The 15,412-nt window shown below is 46.7% G+C and overlaps 1 protein-coding gene and 1 long non-coding RNA gene across 2 annotated transcripts in view; both read left to right on the top strand.

Annotated features, from left to right (window-relative positions):
- LOC139035990 (uncharacterized) overlaps positions 1 to 15,412 on the top strand; it is a 47,727-nt gene that overhangs the window by 15,200 nt on the left and 17,115 nt on the right. The gene's annotated exons all lie outside the window — the stretch shown is intronic.
- On the top strand, positions 10,814 to 13,728 carry LOC110122840 (uncharacterized protein C10orf120 homolog). Its single transcript, XM_020870400.2, has 3 exons — positions 10,814 to 11,124; positions 11,334 to 11,409; positions 12,965 to 13,728. Exons 1-3 carry the CDS (start codon positions 10,925 to 10,927, stop codon positions 13,703 to 13,705), a joined length of 1,017 nt encoding a protein of 338 aa, XP_020726059.2. The 5' UTR covers positions 10,814 to 10,924; the 3' UTR covers positions 13,706 to 13,728.

The raw sequence follows: 15,412 nt of genomic DNA, 5'->3' as shown, positions 1-15,412 counted from the left end.
TATTGGAGTTTCAGATTCAGCATCAGTCCTTCCAACGAATATTCAGGGCTGATCTCCTTCAGGATGGACTGGTTGGATCTCCTTGCAGTCCAAGGGACTCTCAAGAGTCTTCTCCAACACCACAGTTCAAAAGCATCAGTTTTTCGGTGCTCAGACTTCTTTATACAAAGCAGATGTGTATATGTCAATCCTAGTCTCCCAATTTATCCCACCCTCCCTTTCCCCTCTTGGTATCCATACATTTGTTCTCTATGTCTGTCTCTAATCCTGCTTTGCAAATAGGTTCATCTGTACTTTTTGTTCCTTTTCTTGTAGAAGCACAACCTCAGTCTCTGCCTTTTTCCTTGGTTTGTGTTCTTCCTGTGTGCCTATTTGCCTCCAGATTTCCCCATTTAAAAAATATCCTGGTCATATTGGATTAGTACCCACTGTAATGATCCCATTTTAACTCGATTACCTCTATAAAGGTGCTGTCTCCAAATAAGGTCACCTTCTGAGGTCCTAGGGGTCAGGACTTCGACTTATGGGATGAAGACAGTTCGCTCATGACACATGGCGTGGACTGAATGGGCAGCCGGCACAGACAAGGCTGAAGTCTTTATTGTCATCAGCAAAGTCAAAACACACAGCTGCAAATACAAAATCCTGAATTACAGGTGAAAGCCATCCAAGACAAAATGGTACCACCTCACCACCGTGCCCGTCGTGACTCTTCACCCACATTTCTGCCCTCTCCTCCCCTCATCCCTCTTCTTGAGGCTTGATTGGCCTCCTGGGGGTCGTCAGGGTCACAAGTGCACTCATCTGCTTTGCCATCGACCCATCTCTTGACATCACCATTCTCAAAGCACCCCCTCCATCCTCTATCCTTCGTGGTTCATGGCCAGTTGACCTCCTTGCCTGGATGTGTCCACTTCTGGACGCCACATCAAACATGCCTGATACTTCAAGTGCCCACCGACAGCGCCTGCAGTCGGGTTGCAGGGACAGCAAAGCTGGTGAAGACACAGTGACACAGTGACTGCCCCTCTGATGTGACCACAGTCACAGGCAGTGGTGTAGCTGCCATCGAGGGGTCCAGCACTGACTGAGGGGACGGGGTGCTGGTGGTAGGGGTGGAGGCTGCCATGAGGGCACCTTAGTGGGTGACAGTGGGACAGTCACAGAAGCCTAAGGCCTGCCTGTGACTGCAGGGTGGGAGGGACAAAGCGGAAGTGGGTGGTGAAGCCAGCAGCCGTGCTGACACTCCACGGAGGGCTTTTGCTTTGAACACTACTATTAAAAATATTAACCACCAATTTCCCGCTTATAGAATCGATGGGCTCTTGAATGAATAAGAGGCAAAGCATTGCACAACTCCAGTAAGAGCTCCTTTTGCTAATTTGGGGTTCTCTACCCTGGCCATTCAGGTCTGTTCCCAGGACTCTGTTCAACGCACACAACTGAAAGATCATGAACCTGTACTCTTCCTGGGGTTAGATCCCAAAGGAGATAGACTGTAACTCCCTCCCTCTTACCCACCATGGGAGTTCTATGATCTTTAGGCGATGCTTTGCCAACTAGGGTTTTAAGATAAGATGGTTTCATGTTTGTACACCGTGACTCACACAATCTTTTTATGCATGCTCAATTGGGTTCTGCTGCTGCTGCAGCCTTTGCAAAAGAGCGTGCTTCCTCCCTGAGTAAGTCCCCGGTGGGGCAATGGGTTTCTGGGGAGGAGGAAACCCAAGCCCTTGCAAACGACTCGTAAGCTGTGTCTCAATTGGTGAAAAAGCCCAGGGATTCACACAGATACTTGCAAGCCCAGGGGAAGCAAGCAGGGGTACTTCCAAATAGAGAACCATCACATTTCTAGGCAGGAACAGATAGTTAGGGGTCATACTCTACATTTTATGAAACATACAGGTAGTTCCACTGCAAGATGTTGGTGATACCTGGTGAAGTTTCCAGAAAAACTGAAGATGGTTGAGAATTGAGACTTGCCAGCAGGGCTGGTCTTCCATCAGTGAAATGAAGTCGCTCAGTCATGTCCAACTCTTTGTGACCCCATGGACTGTAGCCCACCAGGCTCCTCTGTCCATAGGATTCTCCAGGCAAGGATACTGGAGTGGGTTGCCATTTCCTCCTCCAGGGGATCTTCCCCACCCAGAGATTGAACCCGGGTCTCCCACACTGCAGGCAGACTCTTTACCATCTGAGTCATCAGGGATTGCTATATGTAGTTGTAGCAGCGTAGAAAGATTGTAGATCTTTCTTAATGGTGGGTAACGAGCTTCCTGAGTGCCCTTAGAACCACTTGGAATCCCAGCCCATTTCCTGAGTTCAGACCTTCCCTACATAAAATGTAAACACAGAAATACATCTACTCAGCAACCCTTGATATGCCCTGTGCCAGGGCTGCAACCTTTCTAATATCATCTGGCCTATCATAGCAGATTATGCTTCCCAGGTGGCGCAGTGGTAAAGAATCCGCCTGCCAATGCTGGAGACACAAGAGGTGCAGGTTCGATCCCTGGATTGGGAAGATCCCCCTGGACTAGGAAATGGCAACCCACTCCAATATTCTTGCCTGGAAAATTCCATGGACAGAGGAGCCTGGTAGGTTACAGTCCATGGGGTTGCAATGAGTCAGACAGGACTGAGCACACACACACACACACACACACCCATCATATAGCATCTTAAAAAGCAGAGACATTACTTTGCCAACAAAGGTCCGTCTAGTCAAGGCTATGGTTTTTCCAGGGGTCATGTATGAATGTGAGAGTTGGACTGTGAAGAAGGCTGAGTGCCGAAGAATTGATGCTTTTGAACTATGGTGTTGGAGAAGACTCTTGAGAGTCCCTTGGACTTCAAGAAGATCCAACCAGTCCATCCTAAAGGAAATCAGTCCTGGGTGTTCATTGGAAGGACTGATGCTGAAGCTGAAACTCCAGTACTTTGGCCAGTTGATGCGAAGAGTTGACTCATTGGAAAAGACCCTGATGCTGGGAGGGATTGGGGGCAGGAGGAGAAGGGGACGACAGAGGATGAGATGGCTGGATGGCATCACCGACTCGATGGGCATGGGTTTGGGTGGACTCCGGGAGTTGGTGATGGACAGGAAGGCCTGGGGTGCTGTGATTCATGGGGTCGCAGAGTTGGACACGACTGAGAGAATGGACAGAACTGAAACTGAAAGCTGTTAATATGCTTTGTTTTGGAATCAAATGCCTTCTAGAACTCTCATTAATATTGTTTTAAATAAATATGCATATTTAAAGTATTTAAATATTTTAAGGCATTTATAGTTCATAGACTGTTGCCTATCCATGAATGCTCTGCGGGTGTTAGTTATTATTGCTAATGTTGGTGGCATTCCTTATTTCAGACCAGACTGGTGGTTTAGGGGTGGTAACTTTGGGGCTGCTAAACCCTTGCCTCTCACCATTTTCCTGTGTGAATTCATTAGCTTCCTGTTCAGTTTTAATCTCCTTATCAGACTGATTTGTGTCCATTCAGCACCTCATCATTTCCTGGAGGGACTCTAACCTCAGATTATACTGAGATTGTTGGGTTTTTTGTTTTTTGGGTTTTTTTTGCCTAGTTTTAAATACTGTGACCTTGGGCAAATCATTGAAACTTTCCCCCAAAGTAGCCGACTTCTTTGTCTGTAAAACCCCATCGAAGGATCTCCTGAGGAAGAATGAGTAGGGGGCTGCCCAGAGACCCTGGCGCAACAGCGCTGAGAGCAGCCCTGTTTACTATGTTAAGAGTAGAGACAACTTCTGGGAGTCCTTTCCTGTTGTCTTCTTTTCCAGATTCACAAATAGGACTTCCTGGAAGTCAAGACCTCAAAACGCAAAATCATTCATGTTTGTAACTTCTGTGTGGGGAGAGCTGTTTGTTCTCTTTGGGGGCCATGTCTGCCTCCTCGAAATTAAAAAAAAAGATTCTTTTTTTTTTAAACTGGAGCATAACTGCTTTGTAATGTCGTGTTCGTTCCTGCTATACAACAATGTGAGTCAGCTATAATTAGACATATACGCCTCCCTTTTGATCCCCCCCACCCCCACCATCCCACCATCCCACCCCTCTAGGTCATCACAGAGCCCTGGGCTGAGCTCCCTTTGAAGTTGATTCCCAGTTTCCCCATCATTCCTTCCCTGCTGCATCTCAGCCACATCTCACTTAGGAAAAAACAATTTTTTAATTGGAGTAGAGTTGATTGACGTTGTTGTGTTACTCTCTGCTGCATAGCAATGTGAATCAATTACACATCCAGAGATTGACATACCCCCTCTTTCTCAGACCCTTCTCCCATTATAGGTCAAGCACCCGCAGAACGGGAGGGGCAGGGCTGAGACCTGAACCTGGGACAAATCCCTTCACCGGAAGCCATAGTTTCCCTCTCAAAATGATGAAGAAGACGGGGCTTTTTCCTTCTTGGCTCCTCTGTACGGGGCACTCCTGGTGTAACCAGAGCCTTGAGCTGACTTAAGGGCATTGGTCACATCAGCAGTCCTGGGTTTCCACTGCTGGGGTGCACGGTCCCTTAGTTAGAGGGTGAAAATGATTTGTTTTTCTCATTTGCACTGAAGAGTTAAGCGTCTCTCTCTTTTTAAAATCTATTCTCATTGCCCTGGGGACTCAGATCTGCCCTTAGACCACATGGTCTTGAGTGACTCCTCTCTCTTTTTCTCTAAGTCTCTCCACAGGTCAGATGAGCGCCCTCTGAGCCTTGCATCTGGTGAGCCAGCTGGGACGTACCCCCCAGACATGGTCACCTCCTTTCCTCTGACATCCTCTTTTTGGCTGTTTACCTCTCAGGTGGGGTCTGTAGCAACCCAGATAGGGGACAAAGCTGAATCAGATGTCAGCAGGGATGGGACGCAAGACAGGAATGGAGCCTGGACTCTGCTTGGTCATACTCTTCCCCATCCTCTTCCCTTTTCCCCCCTTCGTGGGACAGAAAGGAGCATCACAGCCTACGGACTTGACTTGGTGTGGTCCAGCAAGGAGAGTCTTGTCTCCTATTTTATCTGTGTCCAGATCGCACATGGAGCGACAGGCAGGAAGGAGCGCTCTCAACACAGGAAGGCTGCCCATTCCCCCGCTCCCACCTTGTCTGGCTGCAGCGGGATCAGCACAGTCAATGTCTAGTTTGTCTGGCGCCACCTTCACGCCAGGCTAACAGTGGAAGTTGTTATTTAAAGATAAGGGAAACCACGGTTCACACCCTCCCCGGTAATCTGATGGAGTCTCGGAACTGCTAAGCTGGAGTAAGGGTAAGGTAGGACCATCACCAGCCTGACTCTCAGAGAGAGCTCAGACATTATCCCAGGCTGGATCTCCTCCAAAAGATCTCTCCTGCCCATTTACAGTTAATCCCCTGAAAACCAGTAGTCTACTGGTCTACTTTCTGTCTCTACAAATTTGCATTCAAGTGCTTCCTTTTTAAAGTGATCCCTTTCTAACTTCAAATTACCCTTGCCTCCTGGCTTTCTGCTGTAGAGTACATTGGGTTTTTTGTTGTCTCTCCGTCACCACTGGAGCTGCTGCTAAATCCTGTCTTATGAAACCTTGCTCCTTGCTGGATCTCCACTTCCCCTTGAGAGGGGTCTCACTAACCACGGCTGACCCCAGGGTCCTGGCCTCTGAGACACAGTCCACACTCCCTCCCCACCACCCCTCCCCGCAGCCCAAATGTAACCCTAGACCGAGACCGGGCTGGAGCGGTCGGAGCTTGGGCTCGCCCTTCAGGGAAGCAGACATAATCAGGAAAGCACATGGAACTACAAGGTTCAGCTTATCTCTGGCTGCCACGATGGGGCTCCCGGTCTGGCTCCTGACTTTGCTCCGAGCTGGCTCCCTGGGGTAGAGGCCATCTTTTCCTTCCCACCAGAGCCACCTGCAAGAGTGGTTAGACCTTTCCAAGACCTAGATGCAGGAGAGTAAGAGCTGGAGAATGGCAGTAATTCTTTTAGTTTAAAGCCTTTCTTCCAGGCACCCGTTTCTTGCCAGAGCACCGGGCTCACCCCTGATGCTTTCAGGAAGATGCCTCACCTCCTATACATGGTGGTGTGACCTCACCTAAGTGATTCAACCAGGCCACCAGAAACGAGCCCAGATGCATGCTATCAGGAGCTGAGGGCTGTTTTCACTCAACCTGTGGCCGCTGCCTTTACACCCCAGCCCACAGAAGGACATCTTGCCATTCCATAGCTCAGACCGCCCTGCTTCACTTTACAGAGCTATCTTAGCTAAGCTTTTTGCTCTCATTCCATCAGATATTTATTTAGTGTCTTCTATGTATCAGTGACTGCATTTTAGTAAGATCTCTAGGAGGTTTATATGGACTTCCCAGGTAGCTTAAACGGTAGAGTCTGCCTGCAATGCGGGAGACCTGGGTTCGATCCCTGGGTTGGGAAGATCCCCTGGAGAAGGACATGGCTACCCATGTCCACTCCAGTATTCCTGCCTGGAGAATCCCATGGACACAGGAGCCTGGTGGGCTACAGTCCATGGGGTCACAAAGAGCTGGACACCACTGAGCAAGTAACACTTGCTAGGGGGTTTGTATGCGCATTAATGTTGGGGAATCACTGGCCTAGAAGACCTTTCTAGGAGGCTGGTCTGCCAAGAGCCAGTGGCTTTGTAAAGGGAACTATGATTCTAAAGCACACAGCCTCTCATATAAAGTCTGGATATAGTGAGTGCACTGTTAGAAAAGAGCGCCATTATTATAAACCGAGGGGGCGATGTCTGTAGGGAATCAGCCCTGGAGAGCAGGGATGGCTGGTGGGTCTTTGCAGAGCCAGCTTTCACTGAGTGGAAAAATCCACCAGAGGGTGCCAGAGCCTAGGCGGTGACTGCAGGGACAGGTGTGGCTAGCAGGGAAGAAAATCCTGGGCTTTTTGTGTATGACCTGCATACACACACGTACAAGCAATCCTTGATAGCCATTATAATAATAAGTTGGAAAATGTACTTAAAGAAAACGAGGTAGGAAGTTAAGAAGTTCAAAAGAAAAGAAATTTTTAGAGAATGATATGAGAAATCATAAATATATATGCAATATATATAGATTATCATTCCTTCCTAGAACAGGAAATGCTTTCTTAAGCCATGAAAAGCAATAACCATTCAGAAAAAGGCTCATAAATTGGAGTGCAGTTGGAATAAAGGACATCTTTTTAAATTTAATTTTAATTTTCTATTGGAGTATAGTTGGTTTAGAATACTGCATTAGTTTCAGATGTACAGCAAAATGGTTCAGTTATTCATATATGTATATCCATTCTTTTTCGTATTATTTTCCCATATATGTTAAATACTGAGTAGACTTCCCTATGCTGTATAGTAGGTCCTTGTCTGTCATCTGTCTTATAGATAGTAGTGTGTATATATTTAAAATTAATTTTTATTGGAGTATAGTTGCTCTACAACGTTGTGTTAGCTTCTGCTGTACAGAGAAGTGAGTCAGTTATACATGTACATGTATCCACTCTTTTTTGGATTTCCTTCCCATTTAGGTTACCTTAGAGCTTTGAGTAGAGTTTCCTGTGCGGTATAGTAGATTCTCGTTAGTTATCTATTTTATATGTAGTACAAATAGTGTATATATGTCAACCCCAGTCTCCCAACTCTTCACACCCCCAAAAGGCATCTTTAAGAAAGGGAAGAAGCTAGTCAACAGTAGGAGTAGATATTTGCAATATATTTTACTGGCAATGGGCTTATACAAAGAATATGTAAAGAAGTTGTACATATCAATAAGAAAAGCAATTACTAGAAAAAAATGGACAAAAGTCCTGAATAGACATTTCACTAAGGGTACACTCGATGGGCAATAGAAAAAATATTTGACTTCATTTGTAATCAGAAGAGTATAAATTAAAGCCACAGTGACATATCACAACATACCCACTCGTGTTGGCAAGAAGGAATTCTCATACATTATTGGTGGGATGGTGAATGATAAAGACATTTTGGAACAGAGCTGAGAATTCGCTAGGAAACTGAAGTTGCACATCTCCTAGGGCTTACCAATTTCACTCTTAGGTATGCACCCAACAGAGCAACTGCAAGGAAACCTGTATTATCATGCTCCCAAATTAAAAAAACCCAAATGTAAGCAACAGAAGACTGTTTAATAAGATGATCATGCTAAACAACAATGAAAACGATTGAACTCACAAGCATAACAACAGCAGAGTCTGACAAATCCAATGTTGAGGGGGAAATGCAGGTGTAAAAGAATTCATACTATACGAATCTGTTAATATGAAGTTCAAAAATGGGCAAAACTATATATAAAACCGAAAGCCCTGATATTAAAAAACTATTTAAAAATTAAGCAAATCATTAAAACCTAATACTTATAAGCAGATTTGAGAGTTACTTTCATGTGTTGACTTGGTTGGGCCATAGTGCCGGTCAGGGCTTCCCAGGTGGCATGAGTGGTAAAGAAACTGCCTGCCAGCCAACACAGGAGACCATGGTTAGATCCCTGGATCAGAAAGATCCCCTGGAAAGGGCATGGCTACCCATTCCAGTATTCTTGCCTGGAAAATCCCATGGACAGAGGAGCCTACAGTCCATAGGGTTGCAAAGATTCAGACACAACCGAAGCAACTTAGCACACATGTATGCCCAGTCATGCTTTGGTCTGATCCGTTATTCTGGATATTTATGTGAGGGTGTTTTTGGACGAGATTGATATTTAAATCAGCAAATTTTGAGTAAAGCAAATTGCCTGTTGCTCCGTAATGTGAGTAGGCCTCATCCAATCAACTGAAGGCATGAACAGACTGAAGACTTATGTCCCTTGAACAAGAGGCATCTCTCCCAGTGGTCTTGTACATCTACTTGGGCTCTCCCAGAGTCTTCAGCCTGCTGGACCACACCGGTAGATTTTGGACCTTCCAACCTCTACAATCATGTAAGCTAATCCCTTAAAATGAATTTCTCTCTCTCTTTCCAGTTCCACCCCAAACCTACTGTCGTCATGGTGACATCACTTCCGGGCAGCATGGCAGGGTGCCCTTTATCACTCTCTTTCTGATGCCTGGAGGAGCTGTGCCACCTTTTCTACCTGAACCTGCTGAGACAAGGCCATAGCTACTCCATCTCAACACCTGGAGGTGACCAGGCTGCATGTCCATGGCCAGTCCTAGAATATCCCCCACTAGCCCACAGTCCACTGCTCGTATCTCTGTGTTTTTCCTTCCAGTCCTTTTTCTTCTCGAATTCTCTTGGAAGTTCTGTATGGTCTTTTAAAAAGTATCACATTACATTCCGACTGTATTATTGGAAATTTGACAAAGATTTGATTTTTTTGATGTGTGCCGTGCTTAGTCGCTCAGTCACGTCTGACCTTTTGCGACCCCATGGACTGCAGCCTGCCAGGCTTCTCTGTTCATAGTGATTCTTCCAGCAAGAATACTGGACTGGGTTGCCATGCCATCCTCCAGGGGATCTCCCCAACCCAGGGATTGAACCCAGGTCTCCTGCATTGCAGGCCAATTCTTTACCGTCAGAACCAAGGTCCATAATATTCTTTTTTTTTTTAATATTTATATTTTTGGCTGTGCCAAGTCTTAGTTGTGGCACAATCTTCCATCTTCACTGTGGCAAGTGGGATCTTTAGTTGAGGCATGCGAATTCTTAGTCGAAGAGTATGGGATCTAGCTCCCTGACCAGGGATTGAACCCAGACCACCTGCATTGGGAGTGCAGTCTTGGCCTCTGGACCACCAGGAAAGTCCCAGTCCTTAATATTCTATCATGTCCCATTCATTGGTTGTTCCACAAATATTTGTGGAGTGCGCCCAGTATGCCAGGTGTCATGTGGCTTGAGCAAACAGCTGTGTGTAGGACAAATGTGTCAGTCAATGCATACAGGGCAAGAGGCACTGTCTATACTGCTCAGAGGCACTGGCTGCTGATTTCCAGGTTCACAGCTGTTCTAGGGAACTGAAACTGCCTGGGTATGTGAGAGGGGCATTGGTGTGTTTCAGATGGCTGTTGTGGGCATGAGCCCGGGACCCATCTCTAAATATCCCCACTTAGGGGTGTTTTCTGGTAGAAGCAAAGGAAAGCTTCAGGACCAGTACTTGACAGAGACATCTTCTTCCATGAGCTGCTTCTTTACTTTTTAAACTCATTTTTTCAAAAGGTAATAGGCTCACATGGTTCTAAAATTCAAGACAAAATGATAATGTATACCATGAAAAGACTCATTACCACCTCATCTATATCTGCCAGGCACCCACCTCTGATAATCATTTGTGACATTTTTTTTGTATGTATTATTCTAATGTTTCTTTATGCAAATGAAAGTATACATGCTTATTTTTTCCTTTCAAATACAAAAAGGTTGTCTACAATTTATGTACTTCTGTGCCTTTATTTTTGCACTAACAGTATTTCTCAGAGATATTTCCAGTTAAGCTGGGCCCTAAAAGATAAACAAGTTGTCAAGGCAGAAACGGGTATTTGTGACATGAGGGGAGCATGTCTAGAAGCTGATTCCAAGAACCATGGATAGAGTTCATGGATGGAACATGAGGAACTAAAATTGGAACTAAGATTGGAGAGACAAGCCAATACCAGGGAGAGACTTCAGGTGATGAGTGTTCATCCTGAAAGAACTGAGCAGTCTTTATGGGCTTATAAGTGGCATTGAAGTGGTCAGATCATCTTCCAGCTACACTTCTCTGCCCGCTCTATTCCTCTGGACTCCAACATACCAAGACCATGGCAGTGTGTGTCCATTTCACCCCAGGGGATCATCTGATGCCTAAACTCAGACCTCACAATAGCTGCCACATAGGCCAGTTATGATGCAAGAAGTTTGTGGCTGTCATTTGGGTTCACATTAAAGCTGTCTTAGAAAGAAACTCCAGGCACTGACACCTCCCATCCTAGCCTGGAGCCAGAGTATGATCAGAGAATGGGAGAATGGCTGTCCGAAGATTGGAAAACAGAGGGCTAGAGATTCAAGGACCCAAGAAAAGATGACTACAGAGGGGAAGTTAAATAAGAATGGAACACCAATGCAAGCATTCAATATAAGCGATTCCTTCCTGAATAAAGAGTCCCTGTACTCCCAAGGGGATCTATGCCCTGCTTCACCACTGGGGTGAGTGTAACCTATGCTTCTGGTCCATTACGTCCCACCCATGTCAGATTTGAAGCTAAATGGAAGAACCCACCCTGTGGCTTTAGAAACTATGGTCACAGGGGCTTTATCCTGATCAACTTAGCATCACCCTTAGTGAGATTTCCCACTCCAAAAGGCAAAATTAGGAAGACCCTTTCGGAGTTCTAATATACCTCTCTGCCTTCCAGGATATGGACCAAATTCTACAAGTCAGACCCACGCATTGCCCTCGGGAAATACTCCCCCTTGGAGAAAGAGATCCTAGTAAGTGCTGTGAGATTTATACACGAGGCCCCATGGAATCCAGGCAGTTAGGCTAGGAGAGTCAGAGTTTCAAAAACCACCAGCAACACAGGTGTGAGTCTCCCAAGCAGTGGAGGAGAGTTGGCGAGTTAACTAGTGGTCTCCATATTTGCCTAGCAAAAGCAAAATACTCTCTTATTACAAAGTCCCAAGCAAGACTGTAACTACAAGTGATAACAAATCATGGAAGCTGCCTTTTCTTGAGCCCTTATCTTGCACTAGTTGCTTTCCTATTTGTCATCTTATGGAGACCTCACAGGGGCCTGTAAGATCAATACAATTCTCTCGGATTCTTAGTAGGTGAGAAGGAGAGTCAGATTTGAACCCAGGCTCGTCTGTTCCCAAAGATCTACCCTCATTCTCACTATACAGGGTCTCGGGCACCTTCACTGGTGGAGGGCAAGGGAGCCGCTAGATAATTCTTTTTGTGGGTGTCCTTTGCTCCTGTCCCATTGAGAACCTTTTAAAAATTTTCCATCATAAATGCTATATTTTTATTTTTTTGTTGTTTTGAGGTAACATTGATTTAGAACATTATTGTTGAGAGCAGGTTGGAAAAGAATTTCCAGACACAGAGTACTGCAGAAAGGAGAGCGTTTATTAAAAAAGAGCAAAGATAAAGTGGGTACTGCGAGTGCAGCAGGCTGACAACTCCTGACAGGCCAGGGAGAGTCGACCGCTTTCGTGAGTTAACAGTTGATTTTTATAGCCTCAAGACAAAGACAATTCCTGCTAAGAAGGTTGGCGTTAAAGTGATTGGGGCGTGACAGGGTGTTTGCTGGAGTGGGCGTCTTTGCCTAACTGGGAGTCAGGAAGCTTGTTAGTGATGATCAAGGGGACTTGTGGTAAGGTTACAAAGGGGCTCAGTTAGCTTTGGTTCTAGACTCTGCTTCTGTGGCCTTGGTACAAGGCCTCACACCTGTGGCCTGCAGCAGGACTCAACAATTACATCAGTGTCGTGTGCACAACGTTGTGTTTCATATTTCTCTATGTGCTACCACCAAAATGTAGTTTTCTCCATAACCTTACAGCTCATCTCCTGCACCCCTTTTTCCTTCCCCTCCCCACTCGCTCGGTCATGTCTGACTCCCTGCAGCCTGGTGGGCTCCTCCGTCCAGGGTTCTCCAGGCAAGAATGCTGGGGTGGGTTGCCGTTTCCTTCTCCAGGAGATCTTCCTGACCCAGGGATCAAACCTGGGTCTCCCACATTGCAGGCAGCACTCTACCCTCTGAGCCACCAGGGAAGCCCATACTAAGTGAAATAAATCAGATTAAGAAAGACAAATACTGTAGAAATTCACCCACATGTGGACTAAACGAACACATCAATCCCCTTGAGATTTTAACCACCACCTCTCTCCCCTCGCCCCCCAGCCCCCTGCCCACTGGCCTGGAGGAGAGGATGGCAACCCACTCCAGCATTCTTGCCTGGAGAAGAGCCTGGTGGGCTCTAGTCCACGGGGTTGCCGAGAGTCGGACACGACTGCAGGACTCACACACCTTTTCCCACTTGTCAGCGTCTAGGTGGCGTTCACACCGTGGCAGCCAGGAGGTTTCTGACTTACAAGCAAGAGGAAGAACAGAAAATGCTCAAGGAACTACAGACACTGTCTTCAGACTACAAACGGGTGGTGGACTATAAACTGCAGCACACCCCTCCTTGTGCCACCTGTGGGCCCCTGGGGAAAATGTGGACAGCCAAGGTGATCGTGTCCCCGGAGGAGTTCAGGATGCCCCGGCGGGAAAGGCTGAACATCAGCAAGCACATAGAGCGTATGCAGCTGGCAAGAGCCCTGCGGAGCAAGCAGCTCTTACCCTACATTGAAAGGTTTAGGGGCTCTTCGCTTCTGCCTTCAGGGGACCTGGGCTCCACGGCAAGGGCCAGGGCTGGGGAAGGCCAGGATGATGGCAACGATGCCCATCAAGAGGGGAGAGGCAAGGTGGAGAGCAAAACCTCCAAAAGACAAGAAATAAAAATGAATGTCATTTTCAAGTCAGAAGAACCCAAAAAATGCATAACGTACCATCCAAATGATCTAAAACCGTTCCTCCCCGCAAAGAAAGTGGAAAGGTCCATCACTGGCTTAACAAACAGAAGTCTTTTGCACGTGGCAGAATTTCCTGGAGACCTCTTGCTAATGAATCAGGATTTTCTGTCTCGGGGGATCTACCCCAGTTATGCATCACAGGCCACCAGCCTGGAAAAAGAGAATGCCTGGAAAGAGTACATGTGCAAAACTGCTTCCCATCATTATTAAAGTTTTATTTATCTCCATGGTAACCCAGCCTCCTGGTCCTTCTTACTCCTGCAGCTCTGCCCCAGGTGGCTTCTCTCTCTTTTTTTTTTTTTACTTTTAAAAAACTTTTCATTTTTAAAAGTTTTCTTTGATATTGGAATGGAGTTGATTAACAATATTTCAGGTGTATAGCAGAGTGATTCAGTTATATGTATTAATATTTGGGGGGGCTTCCCTGTTGGCTCAGCTGGTGAAGAATCTGCCCGCAATGCAAGACACATGGGTTTGATCCCTGGGTTGGGAAGATCCCCTGGAGAAGGCAAAGGCTGCCCACTCCAGTATTCTGGCCTGGAGAATTCCATGACTGTCTAGTCCAAGGGGTTGCAAAGAGTCAGACACGACTGAGCGACTTTCACTTCCATGTTCTTTTTGGCTTCCCAGGTAGTAGGTACAGTGGGAAAGAATCCACATGCCAGTGCAGAGACAGTCCATGGGGTCACACTAAGTCAGATTCTTCTGAAGCAACTGAGCACACACACACACACACACACACACACACACACACACACAGACACACACACACACAGAGCAAGTGTAAGCTCTGCAAGGCCTTGTGAGTCCTTAAAATGAAGCCCCATTGAGCACAAATATTGCCAGTGGTAGAGCAAGCCGTATGTCCAGAAGGGACACGTGGACTGGTTTATATTATGGGGGGAAGGGCAGGGAGAGAAGTGACATTCTGAGATGGGAGGCTGGGTCCTCACCTGACCAGTGTGTGGTCTGGGGCCGGGCGTCTGTGAGACAGAGAAAGAAGGTTAGATCTAAAGCCCAGATGTGTCCAACTGGAATCAAAGCTGAAGCAACTTTGAGAAATAGACTCTGGGCTGATGTTTTTCATGATTCCTCTGAGGAGTCACTGTCAGTGTCATCATGATCTTTCTAACCCACGTCATTTTGGGAACACCCCGATGCATGGCCATTGCCCACATCCATGTGGCCAAAGGGTTTCTGTCCACCTGTTTGAAAGCCACGGCCCCTCCTGTGACAGCCAGAGGTCATTACAGCAACATCGCCCAGGACCATCAGTCAGTCTCCCTCAGGCCTATGACAAACCTATTTTCACCCTGGAGGTGTTAGGACTCTGAGCTGTACATGAATGCCTGGAGAGTCTCCGTGGGGCTCTGCTCCAGACAGCCATGTCCTAGCTGGTCACTAGCATTCCATTTGTCACCTGCCTGCCATCCCCACACCTTGAATCATCAACGGGCTTCATGATGAGCTGTTTACCCAGGAATTCTTTTCTCCAGGTAGATGCCAGGGAAAAGCAACATAATACACCAACTGAGGTTACACAGTGCTGCCCAGGAGAAGGAAAGCTCAGGAAGCAGCTGATGAGTGCCTCGCAGAGATGGATGAATGCTTCTGCAGAAAATAAAACCTTTCATTGTTCTGTCTTCAGAAGCAAAGCTTTCCTTCTGACATGAGTGTGTAGATGCCTCTCCTCGGTTTCTAACCGCCCCTCCCCTGGTGGATGGGGTTGGGGGTGGGGCTGCATGGCTCCAGCAGCCAAGCTTTTGTCCAAGGGCAGGATCAGAGGCACAAGTCGTGTCCATCTTCTTGTGGAGCACCTTCCTAGTCTTAAGGAGGTCCTTCTGCTTCTCTCTCTGGCCTTCAAAGCCCCCTCTGCTCTTAACTCCTAATCCCTTCCTTTATCTTCACTTAACCACA

This window comes from Odocoileus virginianus, chromosome 7 (assembly GCF_023699985.2).
Source record: "Odocoileus virginianus isolate 20LAN1187 ecotype Illinois chromosome 7, Ovbor_1.2, whole genome shotgun sequence".
Lineage (NCBI taxonomy): Eukaryota > Metazoa > Chordata > Mammalia > Artiodactyla > Cervidae > Odocoileus > Odocoileus virginianus.
Note: the sequence above shows the minus strand (reverse complement) of the source record. Positions and strands in the feature narration are given on the sequence as shown.